Below are 19096 nucleotides of genomic sequence, written 5' to 3' on the forward strand. Positions count from 1 at the left end.
TAGTGCTGTAAAGCCCTTAATAGAATGCAATGTATAAGTAGCACATTCATCGAAGTGCAATGTTGTAATTCAGATGACGTAACGAATTTGTAGGCCTGTGACCGCACGACACGCTGGCATACTTCGGAAAAGTGGTACAAACATAAGCATTGGCGTTTGTACATAAATGTAGTTTGTTTTGTTTTAGTGCAATGTTTGACAGGTATGGGTGGCATCAATTTGAAATGGGAAAATGAACAAGACACGAAGAAAAATTTCCTGATTTTCATTCTGATTTTTCCTCCAAAAGCGTTTGTTTCTTTCCCGATTTCGGTAGGCATTTCGCAGTTTTCCTATTTGATAGACAATCGGTGAAGGAAAAGTTCTCCATTTTGAAAGAAAACTCTTCTTACGACCATAAATAAGGTCTAGTCTAGAGTGTACTGTATCACTAAGCTTAATTCTAATTAATTCTATGATAATTAACGCTAGTAATAATTAACGCTTTGGCATTGCATATTTTATTTTTGTATTTATTGTAGGGTACAATGCCTTGAAATCTCTAAAAATCATGACGATTAAAATATTTTTGTTTTTAAGACATAGACAAAGTTTATAAATGTATATCGCCTAATTAATTGCTTGTTAAGTAACTCCTATTTACCTAAGCAAGTTGATTATCTCATGTTACAAGTATTTATGTTATGTGGGTCTCATAAAATAGAAACGGTATTTATCTTCTAAAACTTTATTGCATTAATACAAATAAATTAAATAAATAGAGAATAAATTAACACACTCAAATATTATGATTTTAATGATGATAAATATTAAACTTAATGCAGTCAGTTTCATAAAAATGTAAAACACGTGACTAGACACATGACACCCGTATTCACAAACATTACATCCAAACCCACAGGATATAAGATCGCTGAAGTAACCAAAGGTATATTTCATACAACTCCAGATAGCCAAAGCTAGATAGCAGATAGGCAATCATATTTTAATAAAAAGTGAAGACCAATTCCTACGCTTGTATACATACGGGTAGCGATACAGACTAATACCTAAATATTAGCGCGGGATTTTTTCACCTTTTGAAAATTGCAACCGTGCTTCAAAAAATGGTGGCCCGTTTTCAGGGTTGTGAAGTACAAATAAAGGTACCCATGGGAGGAGTTTTCAAATTCCACCAATAACATGAAAAGATGATCACTATCAATAATCTAATTGGTCTAAAATAGTACTGTTTGTGAATACGAGTCTATATATTATGTTGTTTTGAGTATTCTAATTGGGGAAGACCATATTAGTGGGGATGTGTTTCAGGAACTTGTTGGCAATGTCTTCGAGGACCATGCCGAGGGCTGTCTCGACGGCCGGCTGCACTTCTTTTGCTAACTCGTTCGCGTGCATGTGTATTATGTGGTCGGTTATCATCTCTGCAATAAAAATAAAGATCATGATAAACTTAACGGACACATCTCTTGTTATTGATATCTCACTGACTAGCGGTAAAGTAGGTATAGGTATTTTTCATCGTAAAATAGTAGGTAACTGTTGAGTATCTTGGGGGGGTTTTACCACTGGATTATCACCGCTTCCACATATTTTCACACACATATTTTCTTAGAACCTAATAATTAGGAGTTAGTTATAACTTATAACTTTTGGCGCCAGTGGTAGAAAAGATGAGGGGTAATAAGCTGGCATGGTATGAGCATATGATGCGGAGGAAAGAAAGTCATATTACTAGAGGAATGTTAAATATGCATGTGGAAGGAAAAAAGAAGAGAAGAGGAGAAAGTTGAGGTCCAAAGAAGAGGTTGTTGGATTGCGTGAAAGAGGATATGCGTAGAAACGGGGTGGATGATACGTTGACGGATGATAGAAGAGAGTGGAAGAAGAAGAAATGTTGTGCTGACCCCACGTAGCATGGGATAAGGTCAAGAAGAAGAAGTTAGTTATAACTTACCCATTTCACCAGTGGTAGAATGAGCTTCACTTAAAGTTGCTTCAAGGGCTCCCGTGCAGCGCAACTTCACGTTAGCATCCTTTATAACCATTCTTTTGTGGACTCTGGCACCCACCGCATCAAGAGCCGCGGTACATTTTGCTAGAAAATAATATATCTATCCATTAAAATAAACGTCTTTTTTATATGCAACAACATGTTTTTTTGGTTTCATTACCTATGGCTTCGATATGAATCTGAATAGAATATTTGGTTCTCCCATGGAATAAAATAAACGTCTTTTTTTATATGCAACAACATGTTTTTTTGGTTTCATTACCTATGGCTTCGATATGAATCTGAATAGAATATTTGGTTCTCCCATGGAATAAAATAAACGTCTTTTTTTATATGCAACAACGTGTATTTTTGGTTTCATTACCTATGGCTTCGATATGAATCTGAATAGAATATTTGGTTCTTCCATGGAATAAAATAAACGTCTTTTTTTATATGCAACAACATGTTTTTTTGGTTTCATTACCTATGGCTTCGATATGAATCTGAATAGAATATTTGGTTCTCCCATGGAATAAAATAAACGTCTTTTTTTATATGCAACAACATGTTTTTTTGGTTTCATTACCTATGACTTCGATATGAATCTGAATAGAATATTTGGTTCTCCCATGGAATAAAATAAACGTCTTTTTTTATATGCAACAACATGTTTTTTTGGTTTCATTACCTATGGCTACGATATGAATCTGTCTGAATAGAATATTTGGTTCTCCCATGGAATTGTAGGAAGTAATCAGTAAACTAAAATAGTCACTAAGTTTTCACACCTTTTCAGATAATTACTTAATTCTGCTCTCAAGCAAATTAATTCTGCTAAAGTCCTAAGAAGATTTTTTTTAAATATACAATAGCGAGCAATTGAGCAGGCGGGTCAACTGGTGTTAAGTGATTACCGCCGCCCATGAACATTTGCAGCACCAGAGGCCGATGCGTTGCCGGCCTTTCAGGAATTTATTCGTCCGCAACCTGAATAACCCCATGTTGTAATCTAGTGGGAACACCGCCGATGGGAGTTGATTCCACAGTTTATTTTATTATTTACTACATCCATGGTCTGAAGACATTATTGGTATGACTATTCATAGTTGACAAACCATTTAGATTTATATTTTTATTAGATTCTTATTGACGTGGAATTGGAAATGTTTGCCTAATTACATAATTATTATTTTGATTGAATATCTTTACTTACTAAAATTGGCGTGGATTATGCCGGTAGATTCCACTGGCAGCATCTGAAACTCTCCGATTACCACATACTCTCCTGACATCGTCAGACGCGGTAAACTAATATTGCCAGTCACTTTTATGTCTTCTGGGTAGATGCTGTAAAAAAATATTTTAAAATTTGATTTAGAAGATTTTTTTAATAGAAAGGTATCCTTTTAAATTCAATTAAATAACTTAATGGTTATCCTATCTAATATCTTTATATACCTATCTTGATGTTCTATGTACGACTTGTTGAAGAAAACTTATAATATTTTAAACTTTTCATAAATTGTATTGTTGTGTTAGTAACTAACTTACTCAAGTTTATTAAATGTGTAGTTCGTGAGTCCATATATCGTTGTATCAGTGAACCAGGCATCATATTTAAAGCGGTTTTGAGGCATGTTGTGTTGCCTCAGTCTTATGCTTGGCACTTTCAAGGGTTCCAGCGGTTGGATACCGAAGGATGGTATGCCGTGGGCTAGAAGATGCCTTGCTTGTTCTGCTACGCGCTTGATGCATTCACTTACGTTGGGGTCACTGTAGTGACAGACTGGCTTCTTGGCTAGAAACGAAATGGAGACATAATTTCTTTGACAGATCGAGATGGCAACCGCCCCTTACGCCCGCACAGACTTCGCGCTACCCCGGTGCGGGATAGCGCGGGCGACGCGCGGGTGTGTGGGTGTTCCCCCGCCTCATACCCCGATGGCCATCTCGAATTGTTGCGTCCTATAGGTAGAAATCGTTGTTATTCGTCTTCCTAGTATGTTTTTGTATTTTACCAGATATTAGATCACTCCAAATCTATATTTGACAGGCTGCCAGTTTTATGCAAAGTTATGCTACAAGGATATATTACGTCTGAGTACATAATGCATGACTCAATAATTTAGGAATGACGGTAGGTAATTTGAAACTCGATTAATATAGCTGACATGCAAAGTCACTTAGATAGTGATTTCCTGGTTTGTCTAAAATAAGTTGGTATAAATACTAACAATTATTTGTTTTCGATTTACATAGTTTATATTATGACTATCAACTTATTTTTTAGAAAATTTTGAAATAAGTAGACAGTTTTTTATTTCAATAATCTTTTCTGTATGCTTTTGAGTTATCAAGCGAATCTACTTGGTTCAGAAAACCGTGTGAACCGAGAAGATTTCTACAGAAACACGGCGGTTGCTCTTTTCAAGTATTCTATTTACAATTTATTGCCATTTTCATCATTTTTTAAGATCATGTATTTTGAACACTGTCGGATCATTACATTACTTTTATTGTTGTTTGAGATGTTAACTTTTAATGGTTTTTAATACAATATTTTGATTGTAAAACTAAATATAACAGCTTACCCAATTGTTCCATATTGTCTCCATTACTTGTACTATTCTGCTCCGGCACTCGCCTACAAACCACACAGCTGGCAAAAAGGCCCACTATCAAGAACCTGGCTATCGCGATCATCATGATGTCTGTCCACTTTAACTGGATATTCATCTAAGACTGCCAATGAGGCATTTTGCCTTTATAATAGGAGTAACAGGTTAATGTTGCAGCCATATGTGGAAAAAATTTAGCCTCGCATCTAAGGTCTACAGGACGTATAATGTAAGGTTTATAGTACATATTACGAAGTAGGTACTTAGTGCTTAACCTACGTCTAGTTTCTCCTAAGATTAAAGACCTTAATATAGATAATATGTGCCTATAATATATTCTAGGTAAGTATAGGTTTATATCATTTCCTACATGTATCAGGTTTATGTAGTATAACCACATTTAATGAATTTATAAAAAAAAAATATGAATAGTTTTTCTTGACTATGTAATAAGTAGCTGATTAATTTTCAGTAATGTATAGCTGAAAGATAAAAAAAATAAGAAAGCATCTACAGCTTCTAGGTCCTATAGACCTTGGCTAATATACCTTATGTACCTATGCGTTCGAGTATCGTTTATCCAATTCAGTTGAAACTTTGAACAGTTGTTCTTGGCACTTGCGGGAGGGTTTCCATCAACAATAACAATAGGTGGCATGCTAGTGGTTCAAACAAAAGAGGCTTTGCAACTCATGCGGGGCTGTAAATAATAACATTATAATAAAATTGTAAAAATTGTATAACTTAACAAGCTAAAAAATTTTAACTAAAATAAATTTCAAGGTAAATAGTGGTGATATATTTTTTTTTTTGATTTTGTGAAGCTAGTACCTAGGTAAGTTGTGGATGAAAATAAAACGATTCATTATTAAATAATAATTTAATAAAAATAAAATAAAAGTATCGTAAATTGTTTACTATGGCATAAACTGAACAATATCCTTACAATACAGGAAATTATTTGCAAAGCAAAACAGTAGTACAAAATAATTATTGCACTAGTTAGGTACGCGTATGTATCTGCCTTCGTCGATTGTCAAGATCATGAACATATTATTATCATAGTAATAAATTATACGATTTCTTGTACAATCATTTGCAATATGAAATACAAAATACCTGTATAATGTCCGCGAGTTCATCCGCGTGGATTTAGGTTCTTTTAAAATACTGTGGGAATTCTTTAATTTTCTGAGATAAAGAGTAGCCTATAAGTAGGCCGTCTCCATGATGCAAACCTTCATAAAATCGATTAAACTGATGGGATATGAAAAGGTAACAGACAGACAGACAGATAGGTAGACGTCTTTCATAATTATAATGGATAATATGTTTCAGACTACGCTTATTATATTATTGTACCAACTTATAATAACAATTTTTACTCATCTCAAATTAACCTCATCTAAAAGCAGGTACAGTAAGCTCTTTGGTGTCTTGAGAGACAAAATTCAATTTCAACAGTACATTACTGATTGTATCTGTTTAGACACAAAACATAGGTAATAAGAAGTAAGACGTCATTTAAAAATCTCTAGTTAAACATAGGTACATAACCTACACCGGTATTCACAAACGTTACTATGAGGTCTCATAGTGCGCTCGAACGCACAGTGTAGGTTCCACCAATCAGATTACTGTATCACGTCAATTTACAATGATCTGATTGGTGGAACCTACACTATGCGTTCGAGCGCACTGAGAGAACTCATAGTAATGATTGTGAATACGGCCGTTAAACTAATTTATTATCACATCAGGTAACTTATCGCTGTTACTCGTTAAACTTATTCCAAATTGTACATCAGACTAAGTTACGATGCGTCTTCAACAAAAATTTCCTGGAGAGGAATGGTTCCAAATATTTTGTTGAAGAAAGCCTTAAAGATACGGGCGCTGCTATCTTCCACGAGTGGGTTCAGGATATCCAAAACGATTGAGGGGCTACCGTTGAAGAACGCTGCAGCCGATGTTGCTGTAAAAAGGTTTTGCTATTAATTTAAGACATTATGATATGAGTGCGTACAGCTTCTGTAGAAGTGTAAATAAATAACGTTACGGATTTTAGATAATCAACTCAAATAATAATTGGTTTCAGAAGTCCAATGTGACAAAAAATGGCGCCCAAAGCCCAACTATATTGCGCTGTCAACTATGATGAAACGCTGAAATCGTCTAAACTCTAATGCAATAATTATGCACATAAAATTAATTTATTATAATATTAGGTATATTTGGTTATCTGAGTGACTCTCAAAGGTACAGGATGCCGATGTGGAGCGATTACTGGATAATTGCCGTTTGATTTTCATAATATTTATTTAAATCGATCGAAAAACATTGTGAATATCACTCATGTGATTTTAATATAATGACTACGCTGCATAGCATTCTGGTACCCTTGTCTTCACCGGTGAAATAGTGAAGATAAATCTTTTACCAAAAATATTAAATTTCCTCAATAAAGGACATAGTCCTTTGTATATACTATTACTCAATTTGTTTAAAACGCTTTCATTTAATTATTGTTTTCAAAAAATGTCCTTGCTTTCATATCTCCTGTGGCTTTTTTGTCGTCCGGTCGAAGCCCTTGGACCTAGACAGATAAAAATCACAAAGATTCCCTTTAAATAACGTAGACGGAATATATCTGGAATTTTCGTTATTTCCGCTAAATAAAGAGGACGTATATTTTTGCTGAGGTAAACTGCGGGTGGTCGCTATAATTCAAATATGAAAATCCTAACGCAATTTCAGTCTTCTCCAAAAATTCTTTTAATGCAACAATGAAATATAGCATCTCAAAACTTACCAGCAACTGGTCTCTCAGTATCTTCAATAGTCACTTGTCCGTTCCCGATCTTCAGTTTGGTGATGATCCTGTCAGCCTGCAAGTATTCTACGCCATCTTTGAGGACAGGTTTTGCGCTACCCTTGGCAATGACAGTTATATCAGCTGCAAATAACGAAAAAATGTTTAACAAGGTAAAATTAGATTAAAATTTTATAAAACCCCCAATACATTTTTATTAGAATATGGCTGGACACTAATTTGTGTTGATCGGAAAGTAATAACCGGTCTAATGATTAAAATAGAAAAGAGCTTATAACTTTCAAACGGCTGAACCGATTTTCTTAGATTGTAGCTAAAAACACTCTCGATCAAGCCACCTTTTACACAAAAAAAACTAAATTAAAATCGGTTCTTTGTTTAGGAGCTACGATGCCACAGATACACAAACACACAGATAAATTACACAGATACACCTCTTTTTGGGTCGGGAGTTAAAAATATGATTTGAAAGCAAACCATCTTTAAAAAAGTCGCAAAATTAGGTAATTTAAGACAAGAATTTTAAAACGTTTACGTTAAGTATATTACCACCAAAAACATTTCATGTAAAAAGTTAGCCAAGACTCACAAGTTCATAATGTTTTCACTGTTAAAAAGTTATGAGATCTCTAGTAGAGCCAAGCCCCTAGCTGAGCTTAGATTTGTGCTGGCTATGGGACCTATCCCAAGTCCAAAGTAATATAGCTCTTAAATGTTCTTGACTATATCACATTTATAACAATAAATAACAAATCACTCTACTTACAAGCTCTGATTCTACAAACCCTACATCTTGGTAAAAAAAATACGGCTTGGCCGTTTAATAACTTTTAACGTTTAATATGTTATGTCATGTAATAGTTTTACGAACATTAAACGGCCAAGCCGTACTTTTTTTACCAAGATATAGGGTTTGTAGAATCAGAGCTTGTAAGTAGAGTGATTTGTTATTTATTGTTATAAATGTGATATAGTCAAGAACATTTAAGAGCTATATTACTTTGGACTTGGGATAGGTCCCATAGCCAGCACAAATCTAAGCTCAGCTAGGGGCTTGGCTCTACTAGAGATCTCATAACTTTTTAACAGTGAAAACATTATGAACTTGTGAGTCTTGGCTAACTTTTTACATGAAATGTTTTTGGTGGGATTTCATTTCTTTTTGGCAGGTGCCCTAAATTTTTTTTGGATCTATTTCTTGTAGGTACATCATTTTCATGGCCCACTCTCTATCGTTACCTCTTTTTTTAAAAGCTTTTATTCAACTTGCAATGTACTCGTATGTAAGTATATTTGTTCGGGTGGAATCTTGCAACTCAATTTTGAAGCAGATATACCAAATTTCAGTCTTTTAGGACTTCAGGAAACACAGAGATACTTGGTACGTTTGATAAATCTGCCACGGACATCTTATCCTGTAAACTTTAGTATTCGAGCAACAGATTTTACAGATATGCATCTCATATACGAGGGCATGAAGGGGGACCCGATTTCTTAATTTATCTGTTGTTCATAATTCTTGAAATACCTACTTAATGCCAAATTTCAGTCTTCTAGGACTTCAGAAAGTACCCTAGAATTTGTGACTAGAGGTTTTGAATGTCGATAAATCTGAAACTATAAAAGCTAGACAATTGATACTCAGTATCTTATCCTGAAAATATCAGCATTCTACCGACAGAATTTACAGATTTGCTTTCCCATAAGAGTCGTAGAGGGGGGGCATTGCCAATTTCTTAATTTTCCTGTAGTTTGTATGCAATTTCTAGTCTACATACCAAATTTCAGCCTTCTAGGACTTCTGGAAGTACCCTAGAATTACAGACTAGAAGTTTTGACTGTCAATAAATCTGAAACTATAAAAGCTAGACAATTGATACTCAATGCGTTTAATCAATTTGCCAAGGACATCTTATCCTGAAAATATCAGCATTCTAGCGATAGAATTTACAGATTTGCTTTTCTCATAAGAGGCGTAGAAGGGGGGCATTGCCAATTTCTTAATTTTCCTGTAGTTTGTATGCAATTTCTAGTCTACATATCAAATTTCAGCCTTCTAGGACTTCGGGAAGTACCCTAGCATTACAGACTAGAAGTTTTGACTGTCAATAAATCTGAAACTATAAAAGCTAGACAATTGATACTCAATGCGTTTAATAAATCTGCCAAGGACATCTTATCCTGAAAATATCAGCATTCTAGCGATAGAATTTACAGATTTGCTTTTCTCATAAGAGGCGTAGAAGGGGGGCATTGCCAATTTCTTAATTTTTTTGTAGTTTGTATGCAATTTCTAGTCTACATACCAAATTTCAGCCTTCTAGGACTTCGGGAAGTACCCTAGAATTACAGACTAGAAGTTTTGACTGTCAATAAATCTGAAACTATAAAAGCTAGACAATTGATACTCAATGCGTTTAATCAATTTGCCAAGGACATCTTATCCTGAAAATATCAGCATTCTAGCGATAGAATTTACAGATTTGCTTTTCTCATAAGAGGCGTAGAAGGGGGGCATTGCCAATTTCTTAATTTTCCTGTAGTTTGTATGCAATTTCTAGTCTACATACCAAATTTCAGCCTTCTAGGACTTCGGGAAGTACCCTAGAATTACAGACTAGAAGTTTTGACTGTCAATAAATCTGAAACTATAAAAGCTAGACAATTGATACTCAATGCGTTTAATCAATTTGCCAAGGACATCTTATCCTGAAAATATCAGCATTCTACCGACAGAATTTACAGATTTGCTTTTCTCATAAGAGGCGTAGAAGGGGGGCATTGCCAATTTCTTAATTTTCCTGTAGTTTGTATGCAATTTCTAGTCTACATACCAAATTTCAGCCTTCTAGGACTTCTGGAAGTACCCTAGAATTACAGACTATGAATAGTGATGATCATCAGTGAGGGACGAAAACGGCGTATTTTAGGTATCAATAAATCTGTAACCATAAAAGCTAGATATTTGATACTTAGTATATTTGGTACATTTGCTGAGGACACCTTATACTGAAAATTTCAGCTTTCTAGCGCCATCCAGACCGAAGTTATGACGGGTCGAAAATACGGCGAAACACTTCGAGAAAAAGGTACTACGTAGCGCCCCGGCCGCCGTTTGGCTCGTCTTGGCGGGGGCACTGCCGTGCCCCCTGATACGCCCTAAGCGACAATCAACTTCAACCGCATAAAAGCCACCTGTATTTGAAAATGCCACTCCGCTTTGTAGCTGGAGTGGATTATTCCACTCTGGATAAATCTTTAGCTTTTGGATGCAGCAAAGTCTGAATTTTGACGCTCTCTTATTATGGCTACAACAGTAGAGTTATTTTGAGTTTTATAGACCTATACCACAGACCCATTAGCATCTGCGTATTTGTGTCTATGTAGTGCTTAGAGAAAATACATCGGCACCCACATTCAGTTTTTTCAGTGTCTCTTTTTGTAAATTCAGACATAACTCATGCCAATGAAAGAAATCCGAAATAGCGGCGTTAAACATGTTATCTCACTTACCCATTATACATGTATATATTTTGTGAGTGAGACAGAACTATTAGCGCAGTTATTGATTCGAGCTAATTATCGTAATAGTTCACTATACTCACTAAAGTTGCTCCTGAATTTGCCCTTGCCACTGATGTCGAGGGTAAGGATGCGGGAGCCTCGCACATCGTAGTCAGCCGATACGTCCAACTTGGGGATTGTTATTCTCACTTCTGCCACATACTTATTGTTCAAGTTCAGTCTGGAAATAATAAAACTTAATAGTAAAAAAACATTAAGACAAATGAACCGAATTTCCCCGAACCGAAAAAAGTAATTTAAAAAGTTTCAGAAAAACCACGATTGCTGTTTGTACTGCATCTTTTTCAGCCTGCGCAAAGTGCATAAAATTCGCCATTTTGATTTTGCAAGAATTTTATTATTTGTACCTACCCAGTTACACTCGCGCCAAACTCGCGCCATCACTCGAGACGAATCTAATGACGTTTATCAAAATAAATGCTGCGCCGTTGAGTAGTTTGGGGTTAAATATGAAAAATTTGGTCATTCCGAGCTTCAACTGATTCGATTGCAATTATGGCAAAATTAAGTTTTACATTAAGGAAAGAGATATTAAACAATACTATCTACTGATAGATTGTGGATATTGTAGATGTAATGCAATAATTTGCATTGCTTGAGTTCGTTGGGGTCAGTGTATAAGAGTTGCAATAGCATCACTGAAGTGGAACATGTAATAATCATAATCAATCACATGTAACGAGTAGGTAAATTGAGAAAATGTGAAAGTAAAAGTCCAATGTTTGATTTGTTTATTCCTAAGACTTGTATTAAATCAATTAAGGGCTTTTGAAGTCTGAAAGAGTTGTAAGATAAAAGCACCCTTATTAGTATTGGCGTACCTTAGTTTTTCAATCTTGAAGTTCGATCCTCCATACGCCTTCATATTCTTAATGGTGGCCTTCAGTCTCAAGTTGTTGGCAGTTCTATCTAACTTCAGGGTGGGCACTGCGAAAGGGTCCAAGGCTGGTACGCTCACTTCAGGGATCCCGCTGAGAAGTCGCGGCTTGACCGTTTCTACTGCTTGTAGGATGCAGTTCTCAAGGTTTGGGTCACTTCGTTTGCATTGTGGGAAGTCCTCGGCTGAAAAAGTTAAGAATGGGTTTTTAGTACTGTTTTTCGCGACTAAGCAAAGCGAAAAGGAAGGATTATGATTTTATGTCACAACAAATCTCATCTTTCCTTAGTCAGAGCAATCTCTATTATAAAACACAAGAATGTTTCTACCTATGTCCGTTATAGACTTCGAAACCATCCAACCGATGTGCCCTAAACCGGTTTCATTCAAAAGGCAATAATGCGAAGATGGTTTTAGACGAATAGCGTAGCGTTTTTTTGCGTAGCAGTACACGCTGGGTATCTGTTAATTAATATAAAATATTTGACAGGCTACAAGTTTTTACTAGCGACCGATATCTAATATCAGACCTCCCAACTCACTAAAATTTTTACTGAGCACGACAATTGCAACGTATACCTACTCAAATCCTCTTCATCAACGTCCTTATTAAGGGCATAACAAATTTTTACTGTAAGCGATCGATATCTCATAATATCTGGCCTCCACAACTAAAATTTTGTCACTATAAAAGCTATAAACAGTATTATTGAGCCATAAAAACGACGACATACTCGTAAATCTTTCAGTTTGACCTTTACCTGCAGTTACCCAAGCATAAACCATAATCACGAAATCGGCTTATTAAAAAACCTATTTTACGAAAGACTTCAATCTGTCTTTTATTCACTTTCGACATATCCCGACCGTCATGGTTCCACGACATCGTGGTTATTTTATGCAATGCTTTTTCCTACCCGTGTAACCTGCGTTTAGTCAACATGCAATACGGAAAAACATCCATGATCCACTATAATTTAATAATGACAAGCCAATTAGACCTATAGTGTCTGGCTTAATCCATACTTCCATACTACCCTACAGTACTATACTATAATATTATAAATGCGAAAGTGTGTCTGTCTGCTAGCTTTTCGCAGCCCATGTATTCAACCGATTTTGACGAAGTTTAGTGCAGCGATAGCTTGCATCCCGGGGACGAACATAGGCTGCTTTTTATCCCGGAAAATTAAAAAGTTCCCAAAAACCCAAAATCCATGCGGGAAAAGCCATCTAGTAAATAATAATGACTCGAACTGAGACGCAAATGGCAAAGAGAAAGAATAAAATTAATTGGGTTTTGAGATTACCCTAGAAAATAATATGGTGGGCTCTGATAATTGAAAGAAAATAAAATGATAAGGCGATGTACTCTCATCCCTATATCATATAACTGTAATATCCTGTATAACTCATATTCTCACTTTCTTTGGTCACATAATAAACGCGATATACCTATTCATTGAAAGTTTAATGTTTAAAAGAAGAGTAGAGAACACCAGATCACAGTCATAGTAGATTGCCTATACCTAGATGGACAGGATCATTTGAGGACTACGGTGGACTACCCCTTACATGAGTGCATGATGAAGGCAGCTGCAGCTATCAGAGAGGAATGGAGACGGATCTTATTTGTGCGTAGGTACCACAAAAATTCAGTGACGATTACGACCGCTCTGCTATGAGCATAACGACAGGGAAGAAGTATCCTGATTATTTCAAAATAGATGATGGCGCGCTCTAGAAAAGGCCTATGTCCAGCAGTGGATGCATATAGGCTGATGGAATGGAATGGAAATCATCATCCATTTTCCCCCGTGGAATTAGTTTTCTTTTATCCTTATATTTTTAGATTTTTAATCCTTAGATTTTTCTCATAAAAGCCGGCTATGCCCCGTCGTCCCCGGGATGCATTTTGGCTCTGTATCCGTTAAACGAATGGGTCGTGAATAGCCAGTAGACAGACAGACAGATAAACACACTTTGGTATTTGTAATATTACCTACTGATGTTTCGGAAATTAAAATGTAATTTGGAGATTCGAGCATTGATAGAGCATTTTAATATTATATTGGAGGTCTTGGTCATTGATGATTCACTAAATATTTTTCAGGTATGCTAAACTTTGAAAATAAAATTGAAATTGAATACTTGAAAAGAGCAACCGCCGAGTTTCTTGCTGGTTCTTCTCGGTAGGAACGGCATTCCTAACCAGTGGTAGATTATTTTGACGATTCAAAAGCACTTGTAAAAGTTTAATTGAATAAAAATATTTTGAATTTGAATTTGGTTTTGCATTATTATCTTCTATGGGTTCGTATAAAAAGACTCATCCTGTGTCCTAAACCACTGGGGCTAGAAACTTGCAATTGAAATTAATATAGGGAATGAAAATTGTTTGTATGAAAGTCCGCCATTTTCCAAGTTATATCCATGAAATTCGTATAGGTTTTCAGTTAAAAATAAAGAAACCCGTGTTCTACGATTTTGAAAAAAAATCACCCCCCAAGAGCATTGAATAGGGGATGAAAGTGTGCATGAAAATCCGTCATTCTTCAAGTTATAGAACAGCGCGTTTCATACCTAGAGTAAGTAAGTAGTATATAAAGTATATATAGTACGTAACATATAAATACACCTTTGCTAGTGTAAGTACTGGCTTTTTCACAAACACAAAATTACCACGGCAGCATTTTGCCGGTGATCTATGTAACTTTACCGGTTCTACCAGTTCTTCAGAAACAAAGATTTGTGAAAGTAAACAATATAATTAAAAGTCCTTGCTCTACAGCTTCAGTTGGGTTATTTTACTGTACCAATATTTGTGTATGTCGCTATTATTATTTAATGCTATTGTTATATTGTTTTACTTTTCTGTGTCAAGTTTTTTGCCTTTTAGCAAAATTACCTTGGTGCCAACATGCTACATGCTAATGACAATTTTTAGGATTCGACCCAAAGTGTGCTAACGGGTTTTTATTGTTAAACCTTCGCTGTCCGTCCATCTATCCATCTGTCTGTCAGCGGGCTGCAGCTCATGAATCGAGTTGATTGAAGAGTGAATTCGGATTTCCAAAATCGGTCACCCATCCAGTTACCAACCTCAATCAACATTGCTTAGCCAGCATGGCCGTCTGATGTTACAACTAGGCCACACTTTCTTTGGATGTTACGTAGTCTGAATGCTACCGTACATTTTTGCAAGCATAATGCGCGCAAAACAATAGGTAGTCCAATATGAACACGAGGCGTATGATTACGCATTGTACCTTACAAAAGCCGGCTAAACTCTAGTCTTTAATGTATGACCTGCGCAAACTACCATATTGAAACTTCAGATTAGACATACTTGTTTTGCGATCACTGCACTGCATCTTTATATAGTTAAAACTACTCACGTAGAATTTTAGCATTTCCAGCAGCACACACTGCAAGCACTAATAAAATCTTCATTTTATACAATATACTAAATACTAAAATTAGGTTCAAATATGTGATTGCAACTAGCCACCGTCGGTGCACGAATGCGCCCGCTTACCGAATCGGGCAATATTTGTATGAAAGGAAAGGTGGACCGCATAAAGACTGTTGGGCAACTGAAGGAAAAATAAGCAAAATATCTAAATCTTCTGGGAATTAAAAAAATATGCTTGTATGTTTTATTTATTTATGTAGCGCACTATAAGTCACTTGAACATTCATAGTGTCTCAAGTTTTTAATCATAATTTCATCGAATGTCCATAATATGAGAATTTACAAAACGTATAAATTATGCTCGTAAATTAATCAAGCCGGGAATATAAACTTATCAATCCGTGATTACGGATAAGTAAGAAAAAGAGAATTATTTTTAGGTTTACTTATTACAAGAAAAGACGAATTTTTCTTCTTCCTAAGAAAAAAGAAAAATCGTTATCCGAGAAAACGTCTGTACATACAAAAATTAAGAATAAAATAACATACCTCAATTTGTAAAATACTTGTAGGTAGGAATTGTAAGTAAAAATTTTGTACAACATATTATATGCTTTGCATATTATTATACACAACTCTCTCTGATATGTTGGCTAAAAAAGTCCCAATGAAATAAATTAACTTTGTGCATGCACTCGAGGATTAGAACACTCGTCCTAAATCCTTGGATCTAGATAGCTGAAATTTTGCACAAAGGTTCCGTATACAGAACGCTAGTTAAAACGAAGACAGATGATAGTAACTAGAGTAAGTTAGATTACTGATAAGATACAATAAATAAACTACGAAAACAAATATTGAAGAATCCTGTAGTTTTTAAAAGTTGACATATATTTAAAAAAAACATTTGACTGACACTAGAGGTCAACGAACGTTCCGTAAATAGGCCACTCGAAATCAATGCCCCGTTATAGGTGGGGCATTGACTTGAGTTTTGCACGCTATGCAATGCTGGTTTGAAAAATACTAAATCACTAAAACTTTAAGATAAGGGAAATAAAGGGTTTATAATAATAATAATAAAGGGTTTATTGGAATTGGGTTGTTTTATGGTACCTAGTATATTAATGTCGCTAAGTTTTTGCTAGCGTTCTGGTAACAGACTGTATACATACAAGGAATAAGGCCAAATATTTCGAAATTCTCACGGGATATGGAATAAAGAGGCTGTATAACATCGTCGAGCGAGGCTGCGAGCGAGGAAATGACACATGCTAAAAAGTTAGACTAAGTTATCTCAACAAGCAACATAACATAAAAACAAAAAGTATCTCGTAGTTCCGTGCCGTTACATAAATATCGTACCACTGACCGCTCAATTGCATTACCCAACCGTATCATTTTACTGTAGTGATAAAAATACATTCCGTGTTTTCCACGGATTATTATTATAACATTATTCCAATTTCATTTTCGCTTTTCGCTAAATTTTGTTTAAAATAGAAATGCTAAAAATCATGGGTTTCTAGGGATTTGCGCTATGCTTTAATACATCAATCAGAGAATCGGGACTTTGCAAAAGGAAAAACGGAACCTTTATAGGATTACGTTGTTGCCAGTCTGTCTGTCCGTCTGCCCGTCTGTCCGTCTGTCATGTCTGTTAAGAAAACCTATAGGGTACTTTCCGTTGACCTAGAATCATGAGATTTGGCAGGTAGGTCTTACAGTACTTCGTAGCTTTAGTTTTAAGTAACGTAATTAATTATCACCACTATATCGTACAAGTTTAACAATTTCGACCATCAAAAGGAGTACAGTTGTACCTAATTTGAATAAATGATTTTGACTTTGACTTTGACTTTGAGTACAAGTAAAGGATATTTAATCCGAACACCGTGAATTTGTGATAACATCACAAAAAAAATATTAAAATTTGTTTCAATTTTCAAAGTATACCAATTTCAAACTATACCAAGTAGGGTATCATATGAAAGGGCTTTACGTGTACATTCTAAAACAGACTTTTATTCATAATAGTTTTTGATTTATCGTGCAAAATGTCAGAAAAAATACCCGAGTACGGAACCCTCGGTGCGCGATTCGCACACTCGGTCGGTTTTATTGTATTATCAGGACTAAGGTCCTATTTAATCTTATAGACTATCATCATAAGAGGTGCAAATTTTCATAATTATATAAATAGGCTGTCACAGGTAGGTGTATTTGCTTTATATACTGGTGAACCTACAAGTATTTTGTAGGCAGCAATTTCGCAAAAACCATGTGGCCATCTAACATGCAGTCTTTGCAGGGTGCAAATATGCATTAAATAAGTAAACAAACCGTTTACTTAACTACTAAATCCCGGTCAAGGTGGCCCCGATAAATAGTGAACTGCAGAACTCACAGAATAGTGCAGAATAAAAATTGATACCTACTCGTATACCTACTTCAAAATAACGTTGCACTTATGAGTTTGATTTTCATGAAAAATCCAAGTTCTACCTACCTGTAGTATAAAAATTAATGCTTAGATACTTTGTACAGGTTTTCTTGGCATTTGCGAAAGGTTGCTGACATTGCACGGCTATTAGGCGATATCAACCCTGGGAACGGGCCGCTATTTTTTGAAGCACGCTCGTAGGTGTCAAAATACGCGCGTCAATATCTATGTAGTCTGTGTCACTAATAGGCATCACACTACTTACTAGCGTATAAATTATACTAGCGTACAAATTGTCTACACTTTTTAAAATACAAATAAATTTTGCCTATCTGGAATTTTATAATATCTTTGGGTATGAAATGAAAAATAATTCCTTCGCAAAAGCTTTAATGTAATGATTGCCATTTCCTTAGTATTAGGCGCTTTAATTTAGATTTTTCCGACGACGACGTTAAACATTGGAATTTAGCTAACGTAACCTAATTGAGGTAAATCGGTCGTTTAGTATGACTGTTCTAAGAGTGAATAGGCACCATCTGGATAGGCTTTACCATAGGCTGCATCGTCTCTTATCTGTTTGGTGTGGTTGCAGTCAACGCAAGCCTATGATACACCTAAACAAAACCGGTCAAGTGCGAGTTGGAAATGCACGTGAAGGGTTTCGTATCATCGCACAAGAATCTATCTTGTAGTCTTGTACGATGGTATCAAACCCTTCAATAGCCTCCATGTAAATTAAAAAAAGGTCTTGAAATGTTTGTTATTTGTTGTTATATTGGTAATTGAAATATTTACATATTTTGTGAAAATTTCACCCAAATGTCGTATTTTTATTTTGGATTAGGTGGCTAGTAGGTATGTCTATCTATCTAAAGTGAAGAATTAAAACAAAAACTCTTAAATAATACTATAGTTTGTTAAGTAATTCTTTATTGGTGCAAAATAGTTATACTTAATCAAAAACACTGTTGATTCATTATAAATAAATACCTAAAGTAGTGACACCTTATAAAAACTGTAATATTACGAACAAATTATAAGATTATGAACATTATGAAAATAGATTGTCGCAGGAAGACTTTAATTTAAAAAAAATGTTAATCAAAAAATAATCATAGGGAGGTATAGACATCAAGGGTGCTTTTTCAATGAAGCGGAGTGGAGCGGAGATATGACTATGTGACTCCGCCAATCAATCAACCAATCAGTTGATTGATAGACATCGTGATAATTTTATTGTTATATCATCTCTCAGTATGCTTAATGGTCAAAAACACATGTCTCCGCTGCGCTTCACTTTAGTGGAAACACATCCTAAAAGTTACG

The 19096-nt window shown here is 35.4% G+C and overlaps 2 protein-coding genes across 3 annotated transcripts; both read right to left on the reverse strand.

Moving 5' to 3' along the window:
- Window positions 1-1100: 1100 nt before the first annotated feature.
- On the reverse strand, window positions 1101-4732 carry LOC123864666. The gene is made up of 5 exons (XM_045905281.1): window positions 4588-4732; window positions 3548-3794; window positions 3210-3343; window positions 1958-2098; window positions 1101-1424 (listed from the first exon to the last, which is right to left on the reverse strand). Exons 1-5 carry the CDS (start codon window positions 4730-4732, stop codon window positions 1273-1275), a joined length of 819 nt encoding a protein of 272 aa, XP_045761237.1. The 3' UTR covers window positions 1101-1272.
- Window positions 4733-5475: 743 nt separating this feature from the next.
- LOC123864672 lies at window positions 5476-15436 on the reverse strand. Of its 2 annotated transcripts, none has more exons than XM_045905290.1 (5): window positions 15308-15436; window positions 11854-12094; window positions 11053-11192; window positions 7427-7570; window positions 5476-6589 (listed from the first exon to the last, which is right to left on the reverse strand). In XM_045905290.1, exons 1-5 carry the CDS (start codon window positions 15360-15362, stop codon window positions 6429-6431), a joined length of 741 nt encoding a protein of 246 aa, XP_045761246.1. In that variant the 5' UTR covers window positions 15363-15436; the 3' UTR covers window positions 5476-6428. The 2 variants fall into 2 exon arrangements, with proteins under 2 accessions (XP_045761246.1, XP_045761247.1); XM_045905291.1 differs by lacking the exon at window positions 5476-6589 and adding an exon at window positions 7100-7238.
- Window positions 15437-19096: the final 3660 nt, after the last annotated feature.

Source organism: Maniola jurtina, chromosome 4 (assembly GCF_905333055.1).
Source record: "Maniola jurtina chromosome 4, ilManJurt1.1, whole genome shotgun sequence".
NCBI classification, from domain to species: domain Eukaryota; kingdom Metazoa; phylum Arthropoda; class Insecta; order Lepidoptera; family Nymphalidae; genus Maniola; species Maniola jurtina.